This window comes from Glandiceps talaboti, chromosome 2 (assembly GCF_964340395.1).
Source record: "Glandiceps talaboti chromosome 2, keGlaTala1.1, whole genome shotgun sequence".
NCBI classification, from domain to species: Eukaryota; Metazoa; Hemichordata; class Enteropneusta; family Spengelidae; genus Glandiceps; species Glandiceps talaboti.
Genome location: NC_135550.1, coordinates 29,234,176 through 29,260,899, shown reverse-complemented (window position 1 = coordinate 29,260,899; position 26,724 = coordinate 29,234,176). Strand labels below are relative to the sequence as shown.

Here is a 26,724-nt window from a genome sequence, read left to right as displayed (position 1 = left end):
CATACAAAGACTAAATTATTGGATGACATGAAATCTACTAACCTAACATTGGTACGTTCTTACTAGAAGCTCTAAGCAGGCTATTCATGTTGGTCAGGAGTACACTACCAGACAGAAATAACGTCACTGCTTTATCCATCTTTGTCTTCCCGTAGCTGTATGGAATAAAGAATGTTGAGTAAGCCAGGAGCCCAAGCAACACGCTTGGTACCATTAACGTCACTTTATACAGAGCAGACTTTCGCTTCAGCAATGCAGAGGCAGTCAAGATAAACGAATCGTTAAAGTCTAGAAAGAAAACAAAATGATGTGTCATCATTATTTTAAAAAAACCTTGGCATTGCAATAAATGCTATACACACAAGTAAATGTTGATAGTGTTTCTAACGAAATGCAGTCGGAAGCCCGGCTAAATAAATTTGAATGACTGTAAACTGGCTATTATGTGTAAGATAGTCCGACAAAATATAACTAACCTGATTTCCTGCTCTGCAATGAGACGTCCGTACGAGGTGTGAGATACATAACAGTGTCTTGTAACAGCCATTCTCCTTTGGTATGGAAAACATCTTGTTCCATTTCAGAGGCGTACGGAATCAAATGTACTTGGTTGTCATTGTATATGCCAGAACCAAGGTAGAAACTGCACACCTGAAAGTGACATACAGACATGGGTCAGGGATGTATGATATCCCATGTCTAACTTTTAATGAATTGACTGTGAATAGACATGGGAAAGATCTCGTGTTTTTATTCGTTTGCCTCTATAACATGTTTACTTGTTTGATGGTGTTAAGTCTGTGAGTGCAAGGATCAATACATTATGATTGGTTTCGCTGTACGTTTTGTGGTTGAACTTGTGCCTTTATCAGTGCAAAGGTAAGACATCGCCATAGTTTAAGTTCAAGATTAAAAATAACATTCATATATACATCACATCAACTACCCAACACGACTTGCCACGAACGACAATTTCTATATTCCAAAAGTAAACCTCTCCATAAACCAACATAGCCTCAAATACGCCACAACAAAACATTGGAACTGTCTGCCTGACTCTGAAAAAATTAGTAATAGAACCGACTCTAAACTGCACTTAAAACGACACCTTTTTCAAATTGATTTGTGTATTCTTTCTGTTCTCACTTTCATTCTCTTTTTGTCAAATGAATTTGTATTAATTTCCAAGCTGTCAGTCTGACGCACCGCACCACATAATCACAATGAGTTCTTCTTTGGGGCCACAAGCTCAACTAGTTCCTAAGAACTATTTTTGTGGCCCTAGCCAGAAATTTGTTTGTAATTATCTACATTGTTCTATTTTATGGCACATTTGACTTGTTAATTTTGATATATTTGTACATTTATTGATAAGATTAGAATTTTTTGTAAACCTTTAATTTCTGGCAATAAATTTATTTATTATTATTACTATTATTATTATTATTATTATTATTTATTATTATTATTTAGGCTAGCTCTGTGGTTTGTTAGCGTACGACTTCTCTTCTTCTAAACCTTAGATAGAATATTGATTTATAATAAATAATGAAACCACATATTGCATGATTGGCAACAATTACTTTGATGGAATATGTATACACACCTGCGTATCAACGGGGTAATTTTGAATGTCGACGTTGCATACAGTTTCCGTTATCTTTGGCTGACAAATATATGTAATGTTGCCATCGTGGTTGACGATGAGTGATTGATTGCCGAATCGGAATGGATGTTCGCTACCGACGCTAAAATAGAATATATTAAGGTAAATAAATATAAATATATTTAGGTCCCCAAAGTAGATTATAACAATACGTATAATCACCGTACACTAATATTCTCAAAAAAATCTTTATTATGAATCGCAACCGTGACTCTAATGAGATTATATCACGGTAAACAAAAGTATAATTGTAAAAAACTGACTGAGTTTATTATTTTTTTGATAAATTGTCATAATCGAACTTACACAAATGGAAACTGTAAAATGCACGATTTTGTCACAAATGGAAACTGTGAAATGCACGATTTTGTCACAAATGGAAACTGTAAAATGCACGATTTTGTCACAAATGGAAACTGTAAAATGCACGATTTTGTCACAAATGGAAAATGTAAAAATCCACGATTTTGTCACAAATGGAAACTGTAAAATCCACGATTTTGTCACAACTAGAAACTGTAAAATGCACGATTTTGTCACAATTGGAAACTGTAAAATGCACGATTTTGTCACAAATGGAAAATGTAAAATCCACGATTTTGTCACAAATGGAAACTGTAAAATGCATGATTTTGTCACAAATGGAAACTGTAAAATGCACGATTTTGTCACAAATGGAAACTGTAAAATGCGTGATTTTGTCACAAATGGAAAATGTAAAATCCACGATTTTGTCACAAATGGAAACTGTAAAATGCATGATTTTGTCACAAATGGAAACTGAAAATACACGATTCTGTCACAAATGTCACGAGATCGGTGATGTCAATCACTATATCTTTGAAAGTACTGATGTAACCTCTTTCTTGAAAAATGTAAATTATGTCGTTAACAAGTATTCAACATCAAGATCAGTCTATATACTGTTCTCAGTTTATCAAATACAGCTAGGTGACCTAGTCATAGTCTATAGAATTTCAAGTTTTAAACCAGCTTCAGCTTTACTGTACACAAAGCAAAATCCACTGATGAAACTTCAATTGCTAGTTATTTGCAAGATGAGAGGTTAATCTTGAAATATCATTACGAAGGAAAACACAACACCATTACTGAGATAACAACTGTTTTTGAAATTTGAGATTTATAAATTTATTTTACATATACGCATTACTTAATTATTCACGGATATAATATTTTCTTTTTGAATTCAAGAATTAGATTATTTTTCCTTATGAGAGACAATAGCAGCTTACATTTTGACACAGAAAACAATATTAAAGTTTCGATTTGGAATAAATGTCGGTGTAAACATATTTTATTTCCAGCTAAATAATGCAAGACTAGACTTATCTTTTATATCATCTAGGATAAACTACTCCTTATCTAATAGCAAGCGATTGAGGTGCATGTCAACATACTGTGTTTGTCTTTTTAAAATAGGTATAGATATAATATAGCAAGAAAACTGTCTTACTTGTTGTAAAGTGTTAAATCTGGCACCCATATTTTATCAGCAGATAATGAAATGACTTCCAAACCACCATACTGGGAACTATTCCATCTCAGAAACTCATCACGCCATAACTACAAGGGGATATAGATGGGCTATTAACTACAAGGGGATGTGGATGGACTATGGGTGTTGTCAAAATGCACATTCTACACAACGTTACTAGTAACACTATAATAGTCAACACAAAATTGATGTTCGCTTACCCATTATAATTATATTTCTAATGAATGGATGTATATATTGTATCGAATAATTAATGACAGCTATTTTATAGGATATACCTAAGGGACTGTACATATGAATACCTTCGCTGCAAATCATCGCAGCACACACACAAATTATAATTTTGTAACAGTCAATTGAACCTAAGGAACATTCGTGGACGTTGTATATATATAGGATTTCGGTGTTATAACACGTTTGAAGGGCTCTCATAGTGCAAGTGTCATTCTTGTGACAAAATCTGTCACTAAGATTCTAACTTGTAATGTAATCACATATTTGAAAATAGCAGTATTGCAACACAGACACTGCTTTTATGTTCAATTTGTATAATACCAGTAATAGGCAATTCAGAAAAGGATAGGCTATCAAACACAACACAACACAACACAACACAACACAACACAACACAACACAACACAACACAACACAACACAACACAACACAACACAACACAACACAACACAACACAACACTACTTACCAAAGTGCAGAACACTAAACTCTTCAAAATTTCTGTTTTCATGTCCTGGGAGAAAAAATGGAATACAGAACAAAAATGTACTTGTTGATTACTACAACACATACAATAATTGTAAACATATGTGCCATTTAATATGAGCTTTCAAAAAGTGGCACAACTGTATCGAAAGTTGGTCCATTTTACGTAATGATTTAGCTGATTTCATTTTTATAGGAAAATTATCTTTTAAAAATCGTTTGATTTCGCACAGCAGCCTGTATCAGAAAGTATAACAGAAATTAGCAAAGCGAAATGTATTTGTATTTATCTGTGATGTAAATATCAGATTGTTTATGTTGAAGATAGTACATTGTAATGCGTACCAGTTCAAGTACATGACGTATGGCGATATCAACGGTCACACTGATGTCATTATTTTCATTCTTTACTGGTCGAACAGACTTTTCATAATCAGCCAAGAGATCTTCGATTAATGTTCCTTTATTCCTTCTAGCGCTTACTATTATATAAGAAATACAAAAGAACGTTTCTATAAATAGTTAGTAAGCACATTTGGTTTTTGTTGGAGCAGCACGATTATGATCATAACCCCCCACCACCACCACCACCACCACCACCGCCGCCGCCGCCGCCGCCACCACCACGTTCGTCCTCTGAAATCATGTTGATTGTTGGAGCAAAAGATAGCAGCGGGTAAACTGAGTTAATTGCAAGCCCTGGTTCGGCCAAATGCAGTCGAAAGAAAAAAAACACCTCGATAAGAAACAAAAACCAGTCCCTATTTGTTTGATACAATGTCTACAATTCATCTTATCAGTAGCTTGCAACGGAATCAACAGCTCTTTACTTTATTTTCGTTTTATATATATGTACACATCGTTGAAAACGATACCAAAAATATTTATATAAATTATCTCTTTGACACATTTACGTGATTATTTACAAAATAGCCAGAAAGACATATTTCCTAAGCACAGCAATACGTATTAGGAACAGGACAATCCCATACTGATCATTAAAGACACTTATCATCACAACCAAACTCCAAAAACATTAACGTTTATACATGTAATTGTCTCTTCAATATGGTGCTACAACAACAGACTACGAATATATGAAACGTTCTTTCAATTATTACCTGTTGTCTTCTCGCTCAAAATGATCAAGAAAAGGAGCGTCATAGACGTTAACAGTCGCCTCATATCCTCTGAAAAACTGTCAATTTTGAATAAAATAGAATCTTCTACTTCATGATATATACAATGGAATAATGATCTCCTTTATAGAAGTAGTCCATTTATAAACCTAGTTCAAAGGTTACACATCATCTCAGTTTGTGTCTATAGTAATATGTATCTCCCAGCTGAATAATGGGTTGGAATTAAGAACACCTTATGACGTGGCCCCTTAATGTAATCAGCTATAGACGTGCTACGTTTTAGTTCAAAAATGCCATGGTCTGTTGACAAGCACACAGTGAACTGTGGTATCATGAACGTCATTAGGAATGTGAATAATGGATATGTTGACCTTTATCTTTAGAATTTCATCAGTTTGCTTTCATCATTTTTGTTTGTCTGGTTTCTTGTTTGATTGATTGGTTGGGTTGGGTTCGGTTGGTTGGTTAGTTGGTTGGTTGGTTGGTGGGCTGGTTAAGTTGCTTTTGTTTAAATATTTCTTGTCTTAGAAGTTAGATGATAATAACTAAATGTATCATAAAATATTGAACAAAATATGAAGCTTATATAATCATGTGAGATCTTGAGCAAACTGCGTGTCACATACGCATCACCATTTGCATTGCCCATTGTGTATTACAATTCCTTAAACATTTCTCATTAAGACATGATCATATCTTTAAAAAGCAATTAGTTAATTGGTTTTGGATTTAATGGGTTCAGGCCATGCATCACGAGTTTCTCATCACATAAAGTGGTAAAGAGATTAATTTGCTTCAAGACTTGTTTAGATCCATGGTGACCGTCCTTGCAGCACATTTACTTGACCCAAGGACCAATGCACTACAATTACCTCCATACAGTGAACTGGATATTTTCATCTAAACTTGTGATGGTTATGATAATTGGTCCTTGAGTTCTTTCCTTGACTTAAACTTAAACTTAGGCCATGTCATCGTGCGTTTCGAGCTATAACATAAACCTAATTGGACCACTCAGCTACTTCATTCAACAACAACAACAACAACAACAACAACAACAACAACAACAACAACAACAATAATCCTCTTCCACAATATGACAGTGCAAAGCGAACTTAAAACATAATTTCTATGGTTATCTCCTAGTTCTTGTTAAGCAAGTTGATATACTGTGGTCAAAGGTCAATTGATGCACAGAACAAAACACACTATATCTTCCACGGCCAATGTGCGAGACACATTTCGTTACTGACAACATCTCATGGCCACCTGTGTAAATTCCTAACTATTAGGTTCTAAAACATGATTACATATAATTCATGGTACACATCATGTAAATTCAAATGACGACTTGCGTTATTCAAGGCTACAGTAGTTACCATAGCAACCTTATTTTTTCAATTACAAACCACTTACTAAGAAAACCATAATGTATGCAGGGAGTGCTTTAAATGTCTAAATGTGAATTCAACTTATGACTTTTAAAATACAATTTACCATCTATCAAAACATCAACTTCATGTGATTGGCAAACGAGGCGATATAAGTATCATTTCAAACCTGCCTAAGTATACCTGGATCAAGTAACATTCACAGCGTTATATCTGTGATTGCCAACAAATACCTGAACGCTTGAAAACAGTCTTTCAGACGCAAACTGTTCAAGAAAAGGGTCGTGCTTGGCAACGTTGGATAATTCAGTGGTTGAAACTATACCAAGGATGTACAAATCGGTTATCTGTCTCCTGACCTTTCTTTCGTTACCAAACCTATCCAGAGCAACAGGTACGTAGTTTTAACAAAGGTACATCGTATTTCAAAGTACGCCAACCTCAAAATGTCATTTGCATTTAATAGTGGAACCGTAAGTGCAATTAACATTAGCTTACAGTTGTAGTACAGCTCTGCAAGACACAGAAATAAGTACTTTAGAGAGTACATTCAGTAAATTGTCGTGCTCTGTTATTTATCTCAATATTGCTTGAATTGAATTGAATTGAATTGAATTGATTTGAATTGAATTGAATTGAATTGTTGATCTTTCTTATTGTTGTGGGCACACAATTACAAGTTTGGATAGCTGCATATTTAAAATTGTGTTGTCTAATTGACAGTTTATTTTTTGGAATCGGAATATTATCATTGATTTTAGCTCTGGTTGGATAGCTATGGGACAACTGGTTTGTAATGTAATGGTCGAGAGTGTGTGTATAGCGATCGTGTTTTAGGTCAAAGATGAACATACAAGTTTGAAGTTGACAAAGTTTATAGATGTCAAGGATATTGAGTTGATTAAAGAGCTGGTAGAATGGTCGTTGTAGTCAAAGAAAGTAAGTTCTTTTGTAGACGGAAAAGTGGATCAAGAGAAGTTGGATAAGTGTTTCCCCAGATTTTTGGGGCGTTTTAATAGTCATGTAATTGGGGTTTTTTTCGATACTAATTGTAAGTTTATTTGCATTGCATCAATGGTTAACTTTCTCAAGGGGCTTGCCCAGAAGGAAAAGGTAAATATGGATTTATTTTTTACAAAGTCTCTGCAGTTTTATTGACTCAGACGTACAAACAAATTATCAACAAACAAACAAACAAACAAACAAACAAACAGACAGACAGACAGACAGACAGACAGACAGACAGACAGACAGACAGACAGACAGACAGACAGACAGACAGACAGACAGACAGACAGACAGACAAAAACCACCCTAGAAGTATTCAGTATCTTTGATATTAATAGCAGAAGGCATGGTATAGTTCAACAATTGGTAACATTATGACATATGTACTATTTGACTTTGGATGTTTCAAGGAAATAGACATATTAATGAACTGAGACTATCATGCGACCTGCTGTCTAATAGTACGTACCAAAAACACATTCGCCCTGTCAGAAATGAAACTGAACAAGTGGTAGTCATCGTCGATATTGGTATTAGAAACATCATTAAACTGGTGGGTATTACATTTCTTAGTGTCATCTTATACTAACGCTATAATTTATATAAAAGTGTTGCTAACAGTGAGATCTAGATTTGAAATTAGGTACAACATTTAGATACCCATTGACATATCTCACATAATGTATTCATCGACGTGCACTAACAGAAAATGGTACACAGTCGGCACCTCGTTCTTGCTTTGTACAAATTTCATTCTTCGTCAAAAATACACATAAATTGCATTTATTATTTCTTTGTTCTTTTTCTGAAGTTTGTTCTTTCTAGGAACTAAGAGACTAGTGGAAAGACACTCCAAGAATGTGCACCGTGCTACATTCAGGAAAAAACTTTCAATGTATATGTACTTCGAATTCTAGATAGTAAAACTTTTGTGCAATACAGAATAAAACGTACGTTATCATTGACACTTGGTTCCACTCAATGTCATGACTCTATTTTTCATCTAGGACGAGAAAAGGCAGATTTTGAAGTCATTGGTATATATTACCCTGGTAAGAGATATCATTGTGAAATGTTAACCTCTTCAGTACCCGGGTCGAATCTAATTAGCATATATATACCGTATATATATGCCGGATTTAAGTAGACGTAATAATTAGTCCATCACAGAATTCGAATATGTAGTATATAGGTTTGACCTTTTAAGCTTCATTGATTACTATATGCATGCATTAATGTCAGAGTAGGTTTCAATAAATTCCAGCTACAATATATATCATAGTAGTTATGCTTAGTTATGTGACATGGAACACAATTCTGTTTGAGGTATTTGAACTTTATAAATGTTATTGATGATTGATTGACTATGTATGTAAAAGGGGTATACAATTTCACTCTTTTGTCTAAAAGATGAGAATGACTATCAGCAATTTCGTTTTATACCTGACATCTAGGTGTCTTCATTATTATCTATTCTAGTCCTGGAATGACGAGTTTCTTACATGGGATACTGCAAAGTATGATGGCCTAGAATCAACTTCACTACCAGCACAATCAGTGTGGGTTCCGGACCTCACAATATTTAACAGGTACATACATGTACTAGTATTTCTAACGAAGAATAAGCATTTATGGTGCATACAGTGGTCATTTTCTATTTCCAAGTATCTAAGTTTTGCCTACATTAATAGGTCATTAATTACAATCTTTGAGATATATCTTTTAACAAGCCCTCCTTACTGTAATAAAATGTACACGTGTGCACTTGTGTTTTTTTTTGTCCATCTCTATGTCAACCTATATATCTTAAACTGCCTTCTGTGGGTCAGTCCAACTGTCTGACCATGCGTGTGTCGGTTTGCGAATATCTTTGAACTATGTCCTCTATTTTCAGGTGTCTTTCCTGTGTAATTGATTCTGAACGTAAAATGCTTACTACATTAATATTATGTTAAAATGCATGTTGAAAAGAAATGTTGTTGAACAAATTAATTAACTTACATAAATAAATTAAAGTTTATTTTTCGTGTTTGTTCAGACATGAATTATACGCAAAGAGCGAACCTCTGACGTATTTGGCTTGTGTTTTTGTACCCTAGCATGACTTCTAAACAACCATTCACGATAACGGATTCAAATACGGTTTTTGTACGTCATACTGGTGAAGCTATGCTTTCATGGAGACCTTCTGTATTAGAGACAACATGCAATGTAGACGTGTACACATTTCCAAAAGATACACAGGTGTGTATGCTCTAAAAAGTAAACATCACTGTTGATACTACTTTTCAGAGTTGGAATTTGTTCTTAGTTTCTTTCGTAGTTTTGTCTTTAATTTTGACTTCCTTTGTTTTTGTCATTGTTGAGTTCCACTGTTGATAGTTTTGAAGTGTATTGTTTAGAGGTCTATTATTTAGAGGTCTACTGTTTATATCGATTCTCTAAATAGTTCATTACTTTGTCTATCTTTTTGTTCTGTTTATCAATTCGTTCCGAGATGATGACATTTTCTCCTTGTGTGCATGAATCTGAACAGTACATATCTACAGAAGAGCAAAGCTTTGTTTAGGTCTTCGAGAACACAAAGAACAAATTCTATAGGTCTTCATGTTGTTGTTTTTTGTTGACTTCAAAATACAGAGTTCGAATGTGACATTATACATGTACTTTTACTTTATTTGACTCCTTATTAACTTAGCAAACAAACAAACAAACAAAGATAACGGCAAACCTGATGTAACACTGTCGATGCTATGATTTGTAATTTACATCACATCCCAAAGTTCCTTGATCTTCAATTATGCAGTATGCGTAGGAATAGAATTATCGTGGGCTCTGATATTATTTTTGGTATTTTGACAGACATGTCTCTTCCTCGTTAGCTCTAATGTTATTTTGACATTTTGACAGACATGTGTCTTCCTTGTTGGCTCCTGGCATTATCGGGACAACAAGTTGTATATGGACGTCTACAATTCAACAATGGATGAATATATCTTTCACGACAATGGAGAATGGCTTCTACAGAGAACTAAGTTATACAAAACACGCTCTCAATGGGGAACAGTCTTAGAAAGCCAATACCAAAGTAAGTCAGCTACATTTTTCATAAAACGCAAACAATAATTATAGTAATTACCAATTGTGACATTTAAACCGCTGCGAGAAATACAACAATGAAATTCTTCAAACTAGCCTGATCAAATACGAGAGAACATCACAACGTAACGTTAATTTCTATGCAAGGTCGAAATGTTGTTCTAAGGTTTGACCCTAACTGTCCCTAATGTTTGATAGAGGGACTATGGTAACACCGTATACAAATATACCAGCTTAATTATCTACCATTGTCCATGTGTTCCTAGTCTAGCTGCTAGACCTTCTGGCTTTCTTGTGATACGATACGACAGGCTACCGACAGTCGCTTATTGTATCGGAAGAAAGTCCGAAGGTCTAGCAGCAAGCTTTAAGACTAATGAATTCCCTACACCTACAAGCAATAAATGAAACTCTAAAATTTAATACTCAGAACATCTGAATAAGAAACTTGTCATTTGATCTAAAATACAAATGCATTAACGTTATTTACAGCTACTCAAGGTAGGACGTTTGTTGTTGCTGAATTCACCATTAAACGCAAGGCTACTCTGTACGAGGTTACGCTAGTGGTACCATGCTTAATGTTAGGATGCCTTGGAACACTCACCTTCTATATCCCCTACCAGTACGGTGTTTCCAAAATAGAAAGATGTGCGACTCTGTTTTTGTCCGGACTATTTTTCCTGCAACTACTAAACAAACTATTGCCTGCAACCAGTGACAGAAGAGTGTCCGATATAGGTAGGAATTCTGTTATATGGTTTTACGATGAGAACTCAGGAAATATACTCAATAATTATCTGTATGTATGTATGCCGTACTTTTACAGTAAGTCTTAATAGCAAGTAAGGAATGATAGAAACTTACTAAACTACTTCAAGAAATGAACTTCGGTCTTGCATTTACTAGGATTAATGATCTATTTTAAAGATGATTTTTCAAAATTAAAACACTAAATATTTTGCTTAAGATCTTGCCATTTTGTTTGCATCGCCACGTACAAATTTGAACCCAGAAGAATACATGATCGAAGAACAACGATATATAAGTAACAGACGCTTGTAGAAAGTCTGAGTTCGAATAAGTTTGACTGTTTGTAAAGATGTAATGGCCATTGTGGTTTCGGAGAGTGTACAGTCAAATTACCTACTGAAGTCATGTATGTGAACTGTTGATAGATGCGATAACAACGAAGAACTTCACCTATTAAGATATATTACAAGTTGAAATGACGACTACGTGTAATCCCATTTATATTTTAATTCAGGTATATATTACCTAAGCAATTTGGTGATTATATGCCCCCTTGCAGTGTTTTGGAATGTCTTCATATTAAATATCGATAAACTGGCAGTAGGAAAGGTAAGAAAGTGCGATTAACACTGACATTAACATGTATCTGTCACTTTAAAATATTTTGAAATACCTACAGGGTTCCTTGTTTGGTTCCAGCAAAATTAGAAGCACAAATAATCAATAATTGGATGATCGCTACATTGTTTCCTTGGGAACGAACCCTTGACCCGCTGTTCAATTTAGCGCTCAGTATACATTGCCAAACATCCTGGGTATTTTTTCAAATATGTCAAATGATTGATAGATTCATAATCAGCCTGGTGTGTGTGTGTGTGGGGGGGGGGGGGGTATGTAAAATCAACGAAGTCGAAGTGGAATTCAATTATACAAAACAAATTGACATTTTTGAGAGGTTTTATTTCACAGGTGCCGTCCTGGCTTAAAGTCCTGACAAATACGACAAGTAAAACATCAACAAAAAGAAAACTGAAACGGACTTCCAACGTCCGAGTCGGCAAGAAGTATCGTTGTGACGAGAGCCTATGGACGGAAGATTGTCTTTCAAATTCCAAAATTTATTCAGTGGGTGAATTCTTCGCAGACATTAACAATGGCCGAAATAAGAGTACAGTGAAAGAAATTGCTGACTGTATTCAGCGCATTGATGAACATTTCAGTAATCGTGAGGGGGAGAACCCTATGAGTGACATTCGAAAGGACTGGCATAGTGTCGCCGTTTCACTCGACCAAATGGCGGGTTTCATATTTATTGCTAGTCTGATAGCCATCAATTTGTACATTGCCATGGCCGTTGACTTGCCTCAGAACCAGCCCAATCATTACGATGATATATCAAAGGTTGAATGATGTGATATTGTAGTTATTCTCGTTTTGTAATGACAGTACATTTGCCACCTGAGGGCGTTCTTTGTAAGTCAACATCCAGTCAAGCACGACTGCATGGCGACACAGTCGCAATATATTATTTGAATAAACTTTTAACATAAGTATAGATATTGAAGGGATGATAACCTTTTCTGTACCCCTAGGACAATTACTAAAGCTGCATTATCTGCAACTGGAACGTTTTTTGAAACTATTTTGTTATATTGTTACATATAATAACTTAATCGTAATACTGTACACACACAATATGGTGCAATATATCCAATGCAAATTAATTCTTGGGTCCGCACCCAAAAATCATGATCTCAACTCAGCATTATATTACTTGTGGATAAAACAGACCTTTAAATGACACAAACATGTCCAATGTATTGTTATTTTAACAATTATCAGTGAATATAATGTTGGTCACACTGTCTCACCGAAAAATATAATATACCCCATGCCAGTTGCAGCTAGTGCAGGTTTTAGTCAACTGAGCCTTTAAAATCCGGGTGTGTGTGTGTGTGTGTGTGTGTGTGTGTGTGTGTGTGTGTGTGTGTGTGTGTATGTGTGTGTGTGTGTGGGGGGGGGGGTATTCCGCACATTTTAAGATGGGGTATGCGGCCCAAGTTTAAAACAGCTACCCACGCATAACTCAACAATAGTTAGGGATTTTCAGAAAAAATTATCCGAACAGTTACCTTTATTCTGATGCTGTGAAGGTATTTCTAAGATGTTTTCCATCTTACTGACGCCATAAATAGAGAATTTTCAGATCAAAAGTCGTGAAAAGTTACCCATTTGGGAGCACATACCGATATACCTTTCTGTGGGAGTGCCTCTGGGTTTAAAAGGCTCTAGTGTAGCATAATTAACAGAACCAGTTCTAAAGAATCATAAAACAATCCAAAGGTTGTAGTCTTAGCGCGACATATTGACATATTGGCAAAAGGTACATTTATATCATATTTCTATGTAAATGTTTACTTCTTTAGATATAAACATCCCTAGTTGAGGAAGTTCCAGAAAACAGATTGTCATTATACTTAATGTAAAGTCTATTAAATACATCACAATTTTAAAAACATAAACATGAGTGTGTTGATATTTCATTATTGTTGAATGTTTCCTCCACTGTCTCTCAAACTGTCATTTTATTGTCATCGATATCTTTGACGTAAGTCGGTTATTCAATGTATTTATTATCTTACCCTCTACCTATTTATTCAGAAGAAGAATGAGGAGGAATGACAGAAGGGAGAGATGATTGTGGTGAAGAGTAGATGTAAAAGAAGGGGAGGAGTGGGGGACATTAGGAAGCTACTTAAGAGTAAAATTTAGAATTTTTGGAAATGTGGAACTAAGTACCACTGTACCGTACTACACATAGTCTTGAACCCCAAGCAACTTTATTAATTTACAATGATAAAAATGAAATGTATGTATGTATGTATGTATGTATGTATGTATGTATGTATGTATGTATGTATGTATGTATGTATGTATGTACATGTATGTATGTATGTATGTACGTATGTATGTATGTATGTATGCATGCATGTATGTATGTATGTATGTATGTATGTATGTATGTATGTATGTATGTATGTATGTATGTATGTATGTATGTATGTATTGAAACAGAATAAGGTTGAAGCTTAAAATCATCATGTGCGCAAAGAGGTATTGCATTGAACATAGACCGTCACGTTGCATACACGTTTAAAGTCGCGGATCACTAGATGACATATATGTAGATCAATGACCTTGCACCATAGACAGTGGAGTGGAGAGAGGTTGCACCAACGGCAATGTTTCACTTGTGTTACGTGGAACGTGCAAGTGGTGATGAATATGATATGTACATATACATACGTTAGGGACCGGTCATTTTCTTCGGCCGGGGGGGGGCGCGGTGGATTTGTAGGGGGTCACCCTGTTTTTTAAATTGGCAGTGGGGGGATCATGCTGTTTTCAAAATTGTGGATAGGGGTCATTGTGTTTTGGATTGTGGTGGAAGAAAAAAAGCCTTTTCTACAATGGTATATAGCCTTGTCTGAAACGTGGTACATGTAAATATTTGTTCTTGTCCCTGTTTCTTACATGAATTCTTTAATATTATGTATTAGTTCAAACATATAACTATACACATATGTTACCTAGCTACCACACTAGTTATAGAACATGTCATTTAAATGCTTGGCTGTTTCACGATCAATGCTTCACTTATCTTGCACTTTGGGGCAAAAGTGAACTTGAAAGTTTCGTAATGGTAATCTTCATAGATAGTTTATAAAAGAAGATAATCTAAATTGTTCTACTCGTCAGTATGAACTTGTCAGAAGGGATTAATACACTTTCTATTTTGGACACTACATGTTATTGACACTACAAATCACCGCATCTCATCAGATTCCAGTTTCTATTATACACTAGGTATGACCACCTAAAGTTCTCTAACATACCGGTGACTTTAGATATGCTGACCTTTACTACATGTATATAATGATTCCATTTAACTTTTTAAGAACATATTTCAACCCTATGTAAGTTATAAAGAATAGTTTCTGATACTTGATGGTGCTGTCTTGTAAAGCATGGATTAAGTTATTGCTTGAAAGGGTCTGAGATCTGAATAGCCTAAATATTGGCTTTAAGAGTAAACATCTTACAGGGCTTCTGGAGGGAGACCCCCTCGGACCCCCACTTGAGATGGACATATCCCAGTTTCAAATTCTTCCCCTCTTACTGTCATGATGCTATCAAAGTATATTTCAAAAGTGTTTCAACCCTATGTAGTTGCGTTTTACATGTTGGTGCTGTCTTGTAAAGCTTGGAAATTATTGTCTGAAAGGGTCTGAATAGTCTCAAAATTGACTTTTCAGAGGAAAAAACCTGCAGGGCTTCTAGGGGAGACTCCCTAGGACCCCCCTCCCCCCACATGAGGTGTACACATCACAGTCTCAAGCTCTTCTTTTACAGATAGGGGGTTCAGTGACTTTTTGTCGGCCCGATTTAAGAATCCACCGCGCCCCCCCCCCCTCCCGCTGAAGAAACTGACCGGTCCCTTACACAACAGTATCGTGACAGTAAGCGCCACATTTCGTAAACATTGTCGCTCACGTAGCACTGTAACAATAGTAAAGAATGTATATTATTGGGCTGGGTTGTTTCGTTACTTGGACTGTAACTTTTGCGATGTGTCTCGGTAAGTAAACTACCTTCAGAAAATCATTGCATATACGAATAGCATGCAGACAATTAGATAAATGAAAAAAATAGATGGAAATTCAATTACATCCATTTTCTGTTGTAAACCTCTCTCGTGGTGAAAAATGAACCTCGGTTATCGTCCAAGATCAATGAAATATGGATTAGCCAAGACAAAACCGAGACTTGTAATAATTGTTTAATTCTTTTCTTTGGTGATACCAAATAGAGTGAATTCCTTACAATGACAGTGGAGAACATTGAGAGAATTCACTATAAGTGATAACACTAACATGTGTGTTTATGGCCTATCTCCTTTTGCCTATTAACCACTCATTTCAGTACCTTGGATTAACTAATATGTGCTTCGTTCTTTGGCAATTTTTGTCGGAAATGTTGCAATATTGGCTGCTATGCTAATATTTCCTATTTCTACACTACCTAATTATCTAGTAGCAGAGGTGAGTTCTATTTTGTATGATTCGAGTAAAATACATTTACCACAATATGTCATTGTTTTCTCTTAGCGTCTTCATATGAACGAAGAATCATCACGGCAATCCTTGACGGGTATGATGTCAGAACACGTCCTGTTTTTAACCACATTCAACCAATATTGGTGAAAATGGATATAAATATACTCAGAGTAGTCGAGATGGTAAAATGTTTTTGTTATGTAAATCAGTAATTTGTTGTTTTATTTGTATATGTCTGAGAGTTGCGTAAAAGTATGTCCAGCAAGTAACCTCTATGTTACCGTTCTGGTGTGTTTGCAATATACAGTGGCCATATGGATGACAAATGGGTATTTTATTTTGAATGTTTAATTCATAAAACAACTCTACGGGGTTTTCATACTTGGGAAAAACAATGTGAAGCAACATCTACTAAATCCTTGTTCATAACTCAAAAAATAATCAAAATATTTGTTACTGTACGTACAATAACAAACGTTTTACATACGTTTTAGCTTGTTGTAATTTATGTATCGTGTATTCGATTGTCAGGACGTTGTACTTGTAGTAGTTGTAAAGAACGAATGTATAGGGTGTTCTTATACGACTAACCATATTTGTCTGGACTGTGCATTATATGTAGTCAATGATGAACTATAGACATGATATCAGAACGGTGGTAGATGCGGGTGGATTGTCAAGTTGTATGGAATATATTGACGCAACTGACTCTTCCATGTATGTAAATAACTTCATTACGTAACATGTCAGTAACAATACATAGAATATGCTGGGTACGAGCCACTACTTGTCATATATAAAAACAAACCAATGGTTTCATGTAATAGTCTACTATGTAGTTTCTTATACATGCAATAATGATAGCGATTAATATATGTCTGTCTGTCTGTCTGTCTGTCTGTCTGTCTGTCTGTCTGTCTGTCTGTCTGTCTGTCTGTCTGTCTGTCTGTCTGTCTGTCTGCCTGTCTGTCTGTCTGTCTGTCTGTCTGTCTGTCTGTCTGTCTGTCTGTCTGTCTGTCTGTCTGTCTGTCTGTCTGTCTGTCTGTCTGTCTGCCTGTCTGTCTGTCTGTCTGCCTGTCTGTCTGTCTGTCTGCCTGTCTGTCTGTCTCTGTCTACCTACCTACCTACCTATCTATCTATCTATCTATCTATCTATCTATCTATCTATCTATCTATCTATATATATATATATATATATATCTATCTATCTATCTATCTATCTATCTATCTATCTATCTATCTATCTCTCTATCTATCAATCTATCTATATGTCTGTCTGTCTGTCTGTCTGTCTGTCTGTACATCTATCGACAGAATGAAAAGTTACAACTCATCACAACCCATGTTCATTGCTACGAGGTAAATAATAGTTAAACAATTGATCACACTTGTTAATGTATGCTTTTTACATTTGTAACCGATTTAAAGGCAAAGTTTAAAAAATACAAACAAGTATATATGATATATGATATATATTGTATACACACATATATATATATAAGATATATAACATATGTATATATATATACATATATATATATATACATATATATATATATATGTATATATATATATATATATATATATATATATATATATATATATATATATATATATATATATATATATATATATATATATATATATATATAACTCGGTGAGTATCAATCTGCTAAGATAGTGCAAAATACACAAGTTATGGTACGGAGCCGTTACTCAGAGTTTCACGCTTGAATGCGATCTTCGGACGTCGTCCGAAGATCGCATTCAAGCGTGAAACTCTGAGTAACGGCTCCGTACCATAAATACAGCTCTACTTCTCAGTATTGAGCGCTTTTCCTTCAGTTTATGACTTACCTTCAGTTTATGACTTACCTATATATATATATATATATATATATATATATATATATATATATATATATATATATATATATATATATATATATATAACATTGGCCAACGTCATTTCGACCATTCTATGACTAGGAAACACGTAATCGTAATTGATGCTTATTTCATTCCTGTCAATGATTGAGGAATGGAGAGTAACATAACACCATAACAATGGCATCTTGACGACTTGGGGTATTCAGTAACAACAAAAGAAATATGTTGACCATAAAGACATAGATAGCTCGTTTTGATAAGATAGTCCTGATACATTTATTAATTACATCTAACGCATTTAAGGGGCGATAGTAGACGACACATGCATGATATGTTTTTTTTTCTTTTTGAACGTTGCATGACTGTTACGTGTTGATTAATCTTGACGTCTGGCATTGTTCGAAATCTTGGTGTTTCCATGGATTCAGCTCATGTGCTACCATGTCATATCACGTTGTGAATATTTGCAAAACTGTCTCCTTTGCGCTTTGGAAGATTGGAAAAATTCTCAACATACTGGATCAAACTTCTACCGAGAAACTTGTACATGCCTTCATAACATCGCGATCAGATTACTGTCAATAATAGTTTACTTCATGGTCTTCCTTTATATGAGATTCACAAACTCCAAATCATTCAAGACTCAGTGGCCCAACTTGTCACCAGAAAGAAAAAAATGTGACCATGCTACTTCAATTCTTAATGATTTACACTGGCTCCCTGTTCAGCAGCGAACTGAATTCAACATTTTATGTATCACTTTTAAAGTTATAAATGGAATTGTACCGTCTTATTTTAGTGAATTGCTGACAAAACAGGCCACTGGTCGTAATGTTCGTTCTCAGTTCAACGGTAACATTAGTTTACACCAGCCTTATTGACATTACTATGTATTATGGTAATCGAGCTTTTTCACACTGTGCCCCTCGTCTATGGCATGTCTTTCCATCACCGATCCGAGCTGCTTCTTCATTCAACCGTTTAACCGCAGTTTGAAAATTTACCTTTTAAGTCGCTAGACATTTTATATATTTAACCGTTTTGCATGTGAACCTTTTTACTAGTATATTTCTACTATCGGGACTTTTTAAACAGTTTTAATTTTAGATAGTGTATTTTTGTTGTCTTTTATAATGATTGTTTTTGTATTTTCCAACCAGTTGTACTTGTACAGCGCATTGAGATTATTTTTAATGTAATGCACTTTATAGATTATTATGATTATGATTATGATAATCTTTGCACTTATCAGACATGGGTTGATGAATTCCTTACATGGGATCCTGCTGAGTATAATGGAATAGAGAAATTACTCTTACCAGCAACTGATGTATGGTTACCTGATATTGCCTTCTATAATGAGTAAGTATTAGTCATAACCATTGAATTATTTCCATCGTTGTTCTTAAATGGTGTTGTTCATGTATTTAGTGTAATTTTAAAAATATATATATTTGCAGTTTAGGTAAGGGAGAAGCATTTAAAGCCAGTGGTAATTCAGTTGTCGTGTACCACAACGGAACAGTGAGTATATATTGGAGACCTTTCATACCAACAACGCAGTGTCCTGTTGATGTATATTCTTACCCTCGAGATACTCAGGTAGGTATGCAATTTTCAAAGTTTTTCAATTGCATTGGTATATGAACCTCATTTGTAGAGCAGTCAATCCTGTTGTGCTGCATAAAGGTGGTTTCAAATAATTTAGATAGAATATTCAGCTCATTCCCCCCTCGCCACCAGAAAGATACTTATAGTCTTGATGACAGTCGATAAGTAACCCGGACCACTATATATGCGATATTAAAATGTATTTAACAACTGAGTTACAGTGGTCTAAGGCAGTAATTGATCATGTTACATGTTCTTCGAGTCGCATAAACATTATATACTTCAATCTACGTAAATACATCACAAAGTTTGTCGAGTTTTGATCACTCAGGTAACCATTTTAATAAGTGGACGTATTTGATCAGCTTTGATCATGCATTGCGTTATTCTTGGTTTTCTGTTATTCATAAATTTATATCTGTCTCATTCCAGAAATGTGAATTTTTCATCGGTAGCTGGTCTTACACGAGAGACGAAGTTATTCTGGAACCTATATCTGACACATTAAACAAGAAGACCTTTTCTCAATCGGGAGAATGGGAAATGGAAGAAACAAAGATTAGAGAAATTGTAATCGGTAAAATATTTCTATTGTAATTGCACACTTCAATAATTCCATTCCTTAAAGTACTGCTAAAAACATCCGGAGTTTAACTCTCATTTCCCCTTTTACAAAGGTCAGTGACCGACAAAAACACACTGTCGTACTTGGAAATGGTGTCGATTCTGTGATCTTCGCCACAAATCACAATATATATCATTTAAATTAATGTATAAATTACTTATTTTGAATATATTTCAGGTAGTCCCATATATTATAGTTGTCTGGAAGTAACCTTTTCAGTATCAAGGAAGTCTACTTTGTACGTGATCACCCTGATTCTACCCAGTGCACTAATGGCAGTCCTCTCCATGTTCTCACTACCAATACCACATGAATTTGGCAATGTCAAGATCCTGATGGGTGTCACTCTCTTCTTATCAAGTGTGGTGTTTCTAGCCCTCGCTGGTGAAAGGTTACCCGCTACTACTGACAAGATACCTTCTTTAGGTAAAATGTATTTTAACAGACATTATCACACTTCCATTTTATGAATAATTATTACTTTAAAATTTATGTAAACTTATAGATTTCAATTACTTTTACACTCATCATATGACATGTTTCTCCTGTAGAATTGTATTATCTGGCTACCCTTGTGACCATCTGTTTAGTGGTAATACACAACGTATTGGTGCTTGCCGTTAATAAGCTCGGAAAGAGCAAACGAGAGGTGAGTGAATGATTTTAGCATAGCAGTATGGGCATATATATATATATATATATATATATATATATATATATATATATATATATATATATATATATATATATATATATATATATATATATATATATATATATATATATATATATAATGTATTCCGTGTGTTTTTCTCTCCATATTGTAAGGTACATGTATCAGCTTACAATAACCATAACATATCCCACCACATGAATGTCGCATTCAGATGGACCATGGATGTCAATCCTATAAATACACAGAAAATGACCTGCTTGCCTTTCCACTTTGCATAAACATGCGACATATAAATTCCTTCAGATGCACATAGTAAGTTTGTGTGGTTATTGTAACTGACGAAATGTAGAAATAACACTTGTTAATCTACCCTAATCAATTTAAAAGAGGATTTAGTCAAATATTTTACATTTGTCTTCTAAAGGTACCCAAATGGCTGAAGGGAATAATTCATAACAAATGGTTCAGGATTCGTGGAAATACCTGTACGTTTATGGCACATAATACACCTCGATATCCGACTCGTTATAATAGAGCAAATAACAAGCAACAAGTATTGCCAAATGACAAAAACCTTCAACTGGATGGTATTATTCATCGTATGGATTCCATGTATGCGAGTGTCACGTCGTTTTTAGAAAAGAAAGAAAAGCAAGGCCAACGTGAAAGTGACTGGTATACAGTAGCAGTCTGGATGGATAGACTAGCAATGGTATTCTTTCCATTGCTGCTCCTCATCTGGTATTGCGCAATAGAATACACAGTGACTGGTGATGACTGACCATCATGAGGCCTGCAGACTGATCTGACCATTACATATTCGTGCTAAATTGTTTGCGATATTGAAATAACGAGAAAGTAAACATTACTGGAAAAACAAAATTATAGCAGATGCTGTTGTGCATATTTCTATGAGTACATATCTATATGTACATTTCTGCTAACAAAATGAAATGTTGGATTTTGTTAGCAGAGGACTTCAAGAACAATTACAATGTAGCGAAGTGTCGTGAATGAATGAATGAATGAATGAATGAATGAATGAATGAATGAATGAATGAATGAATGAATGAATGATCTTTGGAAATAAAGCTGGAATCTGGTTAGATTTTCTCGTTTATAAGTAGCAATTTTGAACGTCTACATTGAATTTCTATAAACTTCTTTTCAACATCTAAAGTCCTTTTCGACAAAGATGATAAAGAAAGATAAATATTATTCTTGTCAATTATGTCGAGATTTTTACGCACTTGCTTGAATAGTTTTTATAAAGAAATATCTACATTTCAATATTAATCTTCAAGATATTTATATATCGCGTGGGTCATTCTTATACCTTTTATCGCAAATACAACCACCCAGACATTTTTTTCGATTTTGTAGATGGGTCATTTGATACTTTAAGGTTCGAAATAATTTTTTTTAACCTGTTATCATATGTACATTATTGGTAGATAAAAAACAACAGTCAGTTCACTTGGGGCAATCACGTGGTGATAGTGTTTTATTCTATCTATTTTCTACACATGACAATGTATAGAATGCTTAAGGTAATGAGGCAAACGAAAAATTCATAACGACACAAAATATTTTTGAAATCATGGCAATGTATTGACAAAGTCTGGACATGTAATGCCCTGAGTACAATAAGTCTAAATATTGTTGGTCAAAAGCGAAGTTAAAGGCGATAATAATATAATAATATCAATGATAATAATAATAATAATAATAAAGTTGGTTTTAATATAGCGCTTTCCCACTTTGTGCTCAAAGCGCTTTATAATTAATACCCCTGGCATGGATCTATATTGGCGAAACGGCTCTTTTTTGTACTTTCTCAACTCCCTGGGGAGCGTACAATCCATTACCGCCTTTATAAGCACATATGATGAAAGCGATATTAACGATGAATTATTGTATGTATTTTTAAAATTGGTAACACTAAATAAAACCATACGAGGGTACATACTGTGTATCGTACTACATTGTACTGAGCTGTGTTGCGCTGTACTGTGTTGTGCTGCATTGTACTGCCCTACACTGGACTGTACTGTACTGTCCTGCACTGCACTGCACTGCACTGCATTGCACTGTACTGTACTGTACTGTACTGTACTGTACTGTACTGTACTGTACTGTACTGTACTGTACTGTACTGTACTGTACTGTACAGTACTGTAATGTAATGTAATGTAATGTAATGTGCTGTGCTGTGCTGTACTATACTGTACTGTACTGTACTGTACTGTACTGTACTGTACTGTACTGTACTGCACTTCACTTTATAATGCGGTACTATATTTGAATGAATGGGATTTAATTATACTTTTTATAGTGTGAGAGATAAACAACCCATACTATTCACATCATTAAAACATCACGTCCTTCAAGTACATAAATGGAACAAATGTACTGGTATCCTTCCTTCATTAATGTTGCGTTGTATAAAGAACACAACTTATTGGTTACAGTCATACAATCGTAAATAAATGGAAAATCTTGTTTGCCTTCACTAAATTTATCTCTGTCACGGTGTCATCTTGTAGCATCAGTAAGAGTCGACACTTATTCATACTCCTTATCTTGTACGTTTCGTTTTTATAAGATTATAATAATTATAATAATTCATTAATTAAATGAGTCACTTTAATAAATGGCCTTGGAAATATGAAGACTGGTATATATATATATATATATATATATATATATATATATATATATATATATATATATATATATATATATATATATATATATATATATATATGATTGTATATATGGTAATTTATCATACCTACCTTGTTTGATTATAATAAAGGAGTGTCTCCTACCGTCTAGCAGCTGACAGTCCCAATACAACCCATAGTGGTTGTTCTTTGTTTGTTTTTCATTTAACCTTATATCTGTTCATATATATTCATTAATGTAATTCAAATGCACGGGCTTGGTATACCTCTGTAAAATGAATTTAAAGTAATATATGCATGGGCATACTGTCTCGTTTCACTTTATTATTAGTAACGTCATACAACATAGGCTACCTGTACAATGAAGTTGTCATTTACTGGTAATGCAAAATGACGGCATCATTGTTGTTGTTGCTTTCCGTGATGATTTTATGGAGTTGTAATATCTGCAACCAATGCCAAGGTTAGTAAACATATATTTTGTATTTAACAAATCTCGACATGTTGTTGTTAATCACTAATACCAAAATAATCACGAGTTTGTTTACTGTGACAATATCTATAGTGAGCGGGCTAGTGTATGTCATACAGCACTTAGAATAGCACTATTCTAAGGTTCTCGTGTATCTCCGTCTATACAGTACAGTAATTTCGCACGCAATTCTACTGTACTCCAACATATCACGTCTACTTTGTGGCCAGTTATAAAGTTTCATCGTCGTTATTCTACATTCCAGCATCACTGGAAGAGACGTCAATTATGCAAAGTATTCTACACGAATATGACACCAAATCTAGACCAGAATTGGACAAAGAAAGAATTACCGTTGTGTCAATGATGGTGGATATTTACCGAATTATACACTTGGTAAGGTGTCAATGTTATAGATCAATTTTGCAATGATTTTGTTTTGATAGTGGTTATTGCGTAGGAAGACCTGAACTGAAATATTGCCATTTAAGTCTTGTGTCCTGTACCATCTTTTCTAAATGTTTTCTTACAAATAATATTCTCAAACGCAATTTACTAATGAAGGCATGAGTTTATTTTAAAGTTCTTCATAAATTAACACCTCTGTATCTTACCTATTCCACCAGACAAAGATCCAATCTCAATACGCATGTGTCGAGAGTTAGCAGTAATTTCGGCAAGAGAACCTTTAAATATTCTGGAGCTGTTTTATGGAACAGTCTACCAACACATATTAAGCAGTGCAAAGCAATTCATACTTTTAGAAATACATACATAAATCATATTATGTCAGAGAGGATGACTTCCAGTATGGTGTAACTGGATGGTGGTGTAAATTTATGTATTGATATTGTTGGTTTTTCGTCTTGTCTTGTTAAACGTTGCTTTCGCATTGTTTGTAATCTCTTTTTGTGTGGTATGCAATGTGTTTTTGGTGTGTGGTAACAGGGCCCAGGTGGAAATCAGCTTCTGTTGTTTCCTGGCTACCCTGTTCTTAAATAAATTTTACTACTACTACTACTACTACTACTACTACTACTACTACTACTACTACTACTACTACTACTACTACTACTACTACTAAATAACATCGAAAGAAAGTTCTCAGCTATCTACATTTTGTATATGTAGATACCGTGAAAACCATGCAATTGCAATGTGTTATGTTTTGAATGACATTTTCCAAATGCATCGCCTATATTATAACAACTTTTAATGTTGATCTTGTTTACAGGACGAAAAATTGCAACAACTAAGCACTCATTTTGTTTGTTATCAGGTAAAGCATGTTTCATTTTCGTCAAAAAGATCACAATTTTCTTTGAAGTTTAATAGCAAGTCAAATATTAATAATATAATAGATATTTTTGTCTAAACTACTATAATACATCCTTACACTAAAAACCCAGCAGTACCTATCACTACACTAAACACCAGCAGTATCTATCACTAGACTATGACCAGCAAAGGTCGTTTGTATATTTCGAGTTTGTGAAGAGAACATCAGATATTCATTCATTCATTCATGCATTCATTCATTCATTCATTCATTCATCATTCATTCATCATTCATTCATTCATTCATTCATTCATTCATTCATTCATTCATTCATTCATTCATTCATTCATTCATTCATTCATTCATTCATCCATCCATCCAGAATTGAAATACTATATTAGCAAAAGTGTAATTACTTTTAAAATAACGATACAGTTCTAAACCTACCATGAGAGCCATAAAAAGGCGGGAAACCGGTGTGGATGGCAAAGAGTCTTGGATATACATGGACATGTATGGATATTGAGTTGAGGAATTGAAAATGAAATGTTTACCTTAAAGTTGAAATTTGGAAAGCTACTCTTTAATCATCAAATATGCATTGAAGCAATTAAAGTTTTACAATTTAAAAGATTGGTTTGTGAGAGTTTGGAACTGAAAGATAAACTCAAATTGTATTCTACATCCTTTACGTATACCGTAATAGGATTTATCAATGTCATCTATCATCGAAGGTACATAATAATTGTTTCATTCAAATAGTTTTACTTATATCAGAAGACCTACATGAAAGATTTATTGATAATTTGCCTACATTGTACTTGACAGACATGGGTTGATGAACGTTTACGTTGGGACCCTGCAAACTACAATGAAAAGAAACATGTCAGGTTACCAGCTTCTAATATTTGGATTCCTACCACCATTCTATACAATGCGTAAGTATTACAAGTCGATCAAGTAGCTAAAGAATTATTTTATAATATCAAACTTTGCATAACATTCAATACTGACCATAGTTATTTCAAACTGAATTGGCGCATGGCGTAACATTCAATACTGACCGTGGTTAT

At 34.4% G+C, this 26,724-nt stretch overlaps 3 protein-coding genes across 3 annotated transcripts in view; 2 read left to right on the top strand and 1 right to left on the bottom strand.

The window, feature by feature from the left end:
• Positions 1-471: 471 nt before the first annotated feature.
• Positions 472-5,086, bottom strand: LOC144446458 (neuronal acetylcholine receptor subunit alpha-5-like). Its single transcript, XM_078136227.1, has 6 exons — positions 5,023-5,086; positions 4,247-4,383; positions 3,885-3,929; positions 3,141-3,250; positions 1,607-1,748; positions 472-651 (listed from the first exon to the last, which is right to left on the bottom strand). The coding sequence occupies exons 1-6, from the start codon at positions 5,084-5,086 to the stop codon at positions 472-474; spliced, it is 678 nt and encodes a 225-aa protein (XP_077992353.1).
• Positions 5,087-6,764: 1,678 nt separating this feature from the next.
• LOC144446448 (neuronal acetylcholine receptor subunit alpha-3-like) lies at positions 6,765-12,704 on the top strand. The gene is made up of 10 exons (XM_078136214.1): positions 6,765-6,828; positions 7,527-7,547; positions 7,853-7,995; positions 8,450-8,494; positions 8,922-9,031; positions 9,542-9,686; positions 10,353-10,530; positions 11,034-11,282; positions 11,809-11,903; positions 12,264-12,704. The coding sequence occupies exons 1-10, from the start codon at positions 6,765-6,767 to the stop codon at positions 12,702-12,704; spliced, it is 1,491 nt and encodes a 496-aa protein (XP_077992340.1).
• Positions 12,705-15,923: 3,219 nt separating this feature from the next.
• The window catches only part of LOC144446438 (5-hydroxytryptamine receptor 3A-like), a 15,110-nt gene continuing 4,309 nt past the window's right edge, over positions 15,924-26,724 (top strand). Inside the window, exons 1-11 of the mRNA XM_078136203.1 lie at positions 15,924-15,933; positions 16,463-16,593; positions 19,554-19,663; positions 19,762-19,903; positions 20,345-20,489; positions 20,715-20,963; positions 21,089-21,186; positions 21,638-21,954; positions 24,603-24,768; positions 25,607-25,651; positions 26,480-26,589. Of these exons, the coding sequence (XP_077992329.1) occupies positions 15,924-15,933; positions 16,463-16,593; positions 19,554-19,663; positions 19,762-19,903; positions 20,345-20,489; positions 20,715-20,963; positions 21,089-21,186; positions 21,638-21,954; positions 24,603-24,768; positions 25,607-25,651; positions 26,480-26,589 (1,523 nt within the window). The remainder of the gene's footprint in view (positions 15,934-16,462; positions 16,594-19,553; positions 19,664-19,761; positions 19,904-20,344; positions 20,490-20,714; positions 20,964-21,088; positions 21,187-21,637; positions 21,955-24,602; positions 24,769-25,606; positions 25,652-26,479; positions 26,590-26,724) is intronic.

Excerpts from the sequence above, each read along its gene's own strand:
- LOC144446458 (XM_078136227.1), bottom strand. The coding sequence starts at position 5,086 with ATGAGGCGACTGTTAACGTCTATGACGCTCCTTTTCTTGATCATTTTG. Across the intron at positions 4,384-5,022 it reads TTTGAGCGAGAAGACAACAG|TAAGCGCTAGAAGGAATAAA; the intron begins GTAATAATTGAA and ends CTTATATAATAG. Across the intron at positions 3,251-3,884 it reads GTTTAGTGTTCTGCACTTTG|TTATGGCGTGATGAGTTTCT; the intron begins GTAAGTAGTGTT and ends ATCCCCTTGTAG.
- LOC144446448 (XM_078136214.1), top strand. The coding sequence starts at position 6,765 with ATGTACAAATCGGTTATCTGTCTCCTGACCTTTCTTTCGTTACCAAAC. Across the intron at positions 7,548-7,852 it reads GGCTTGCCCAGAAGGAAAAG|GAAATAGACATATTAATGAA; the intron begins GTAAATATGGAT and ends GGATGTTTCAAG. Across the intron at positions 7,996-8,449 it reads TTAGAAACATCATTAAACTG|GACGAGAAAAGGCAGATTTT; the intron begins GTGGGTATTACA and ends TTTTTCATCTAG.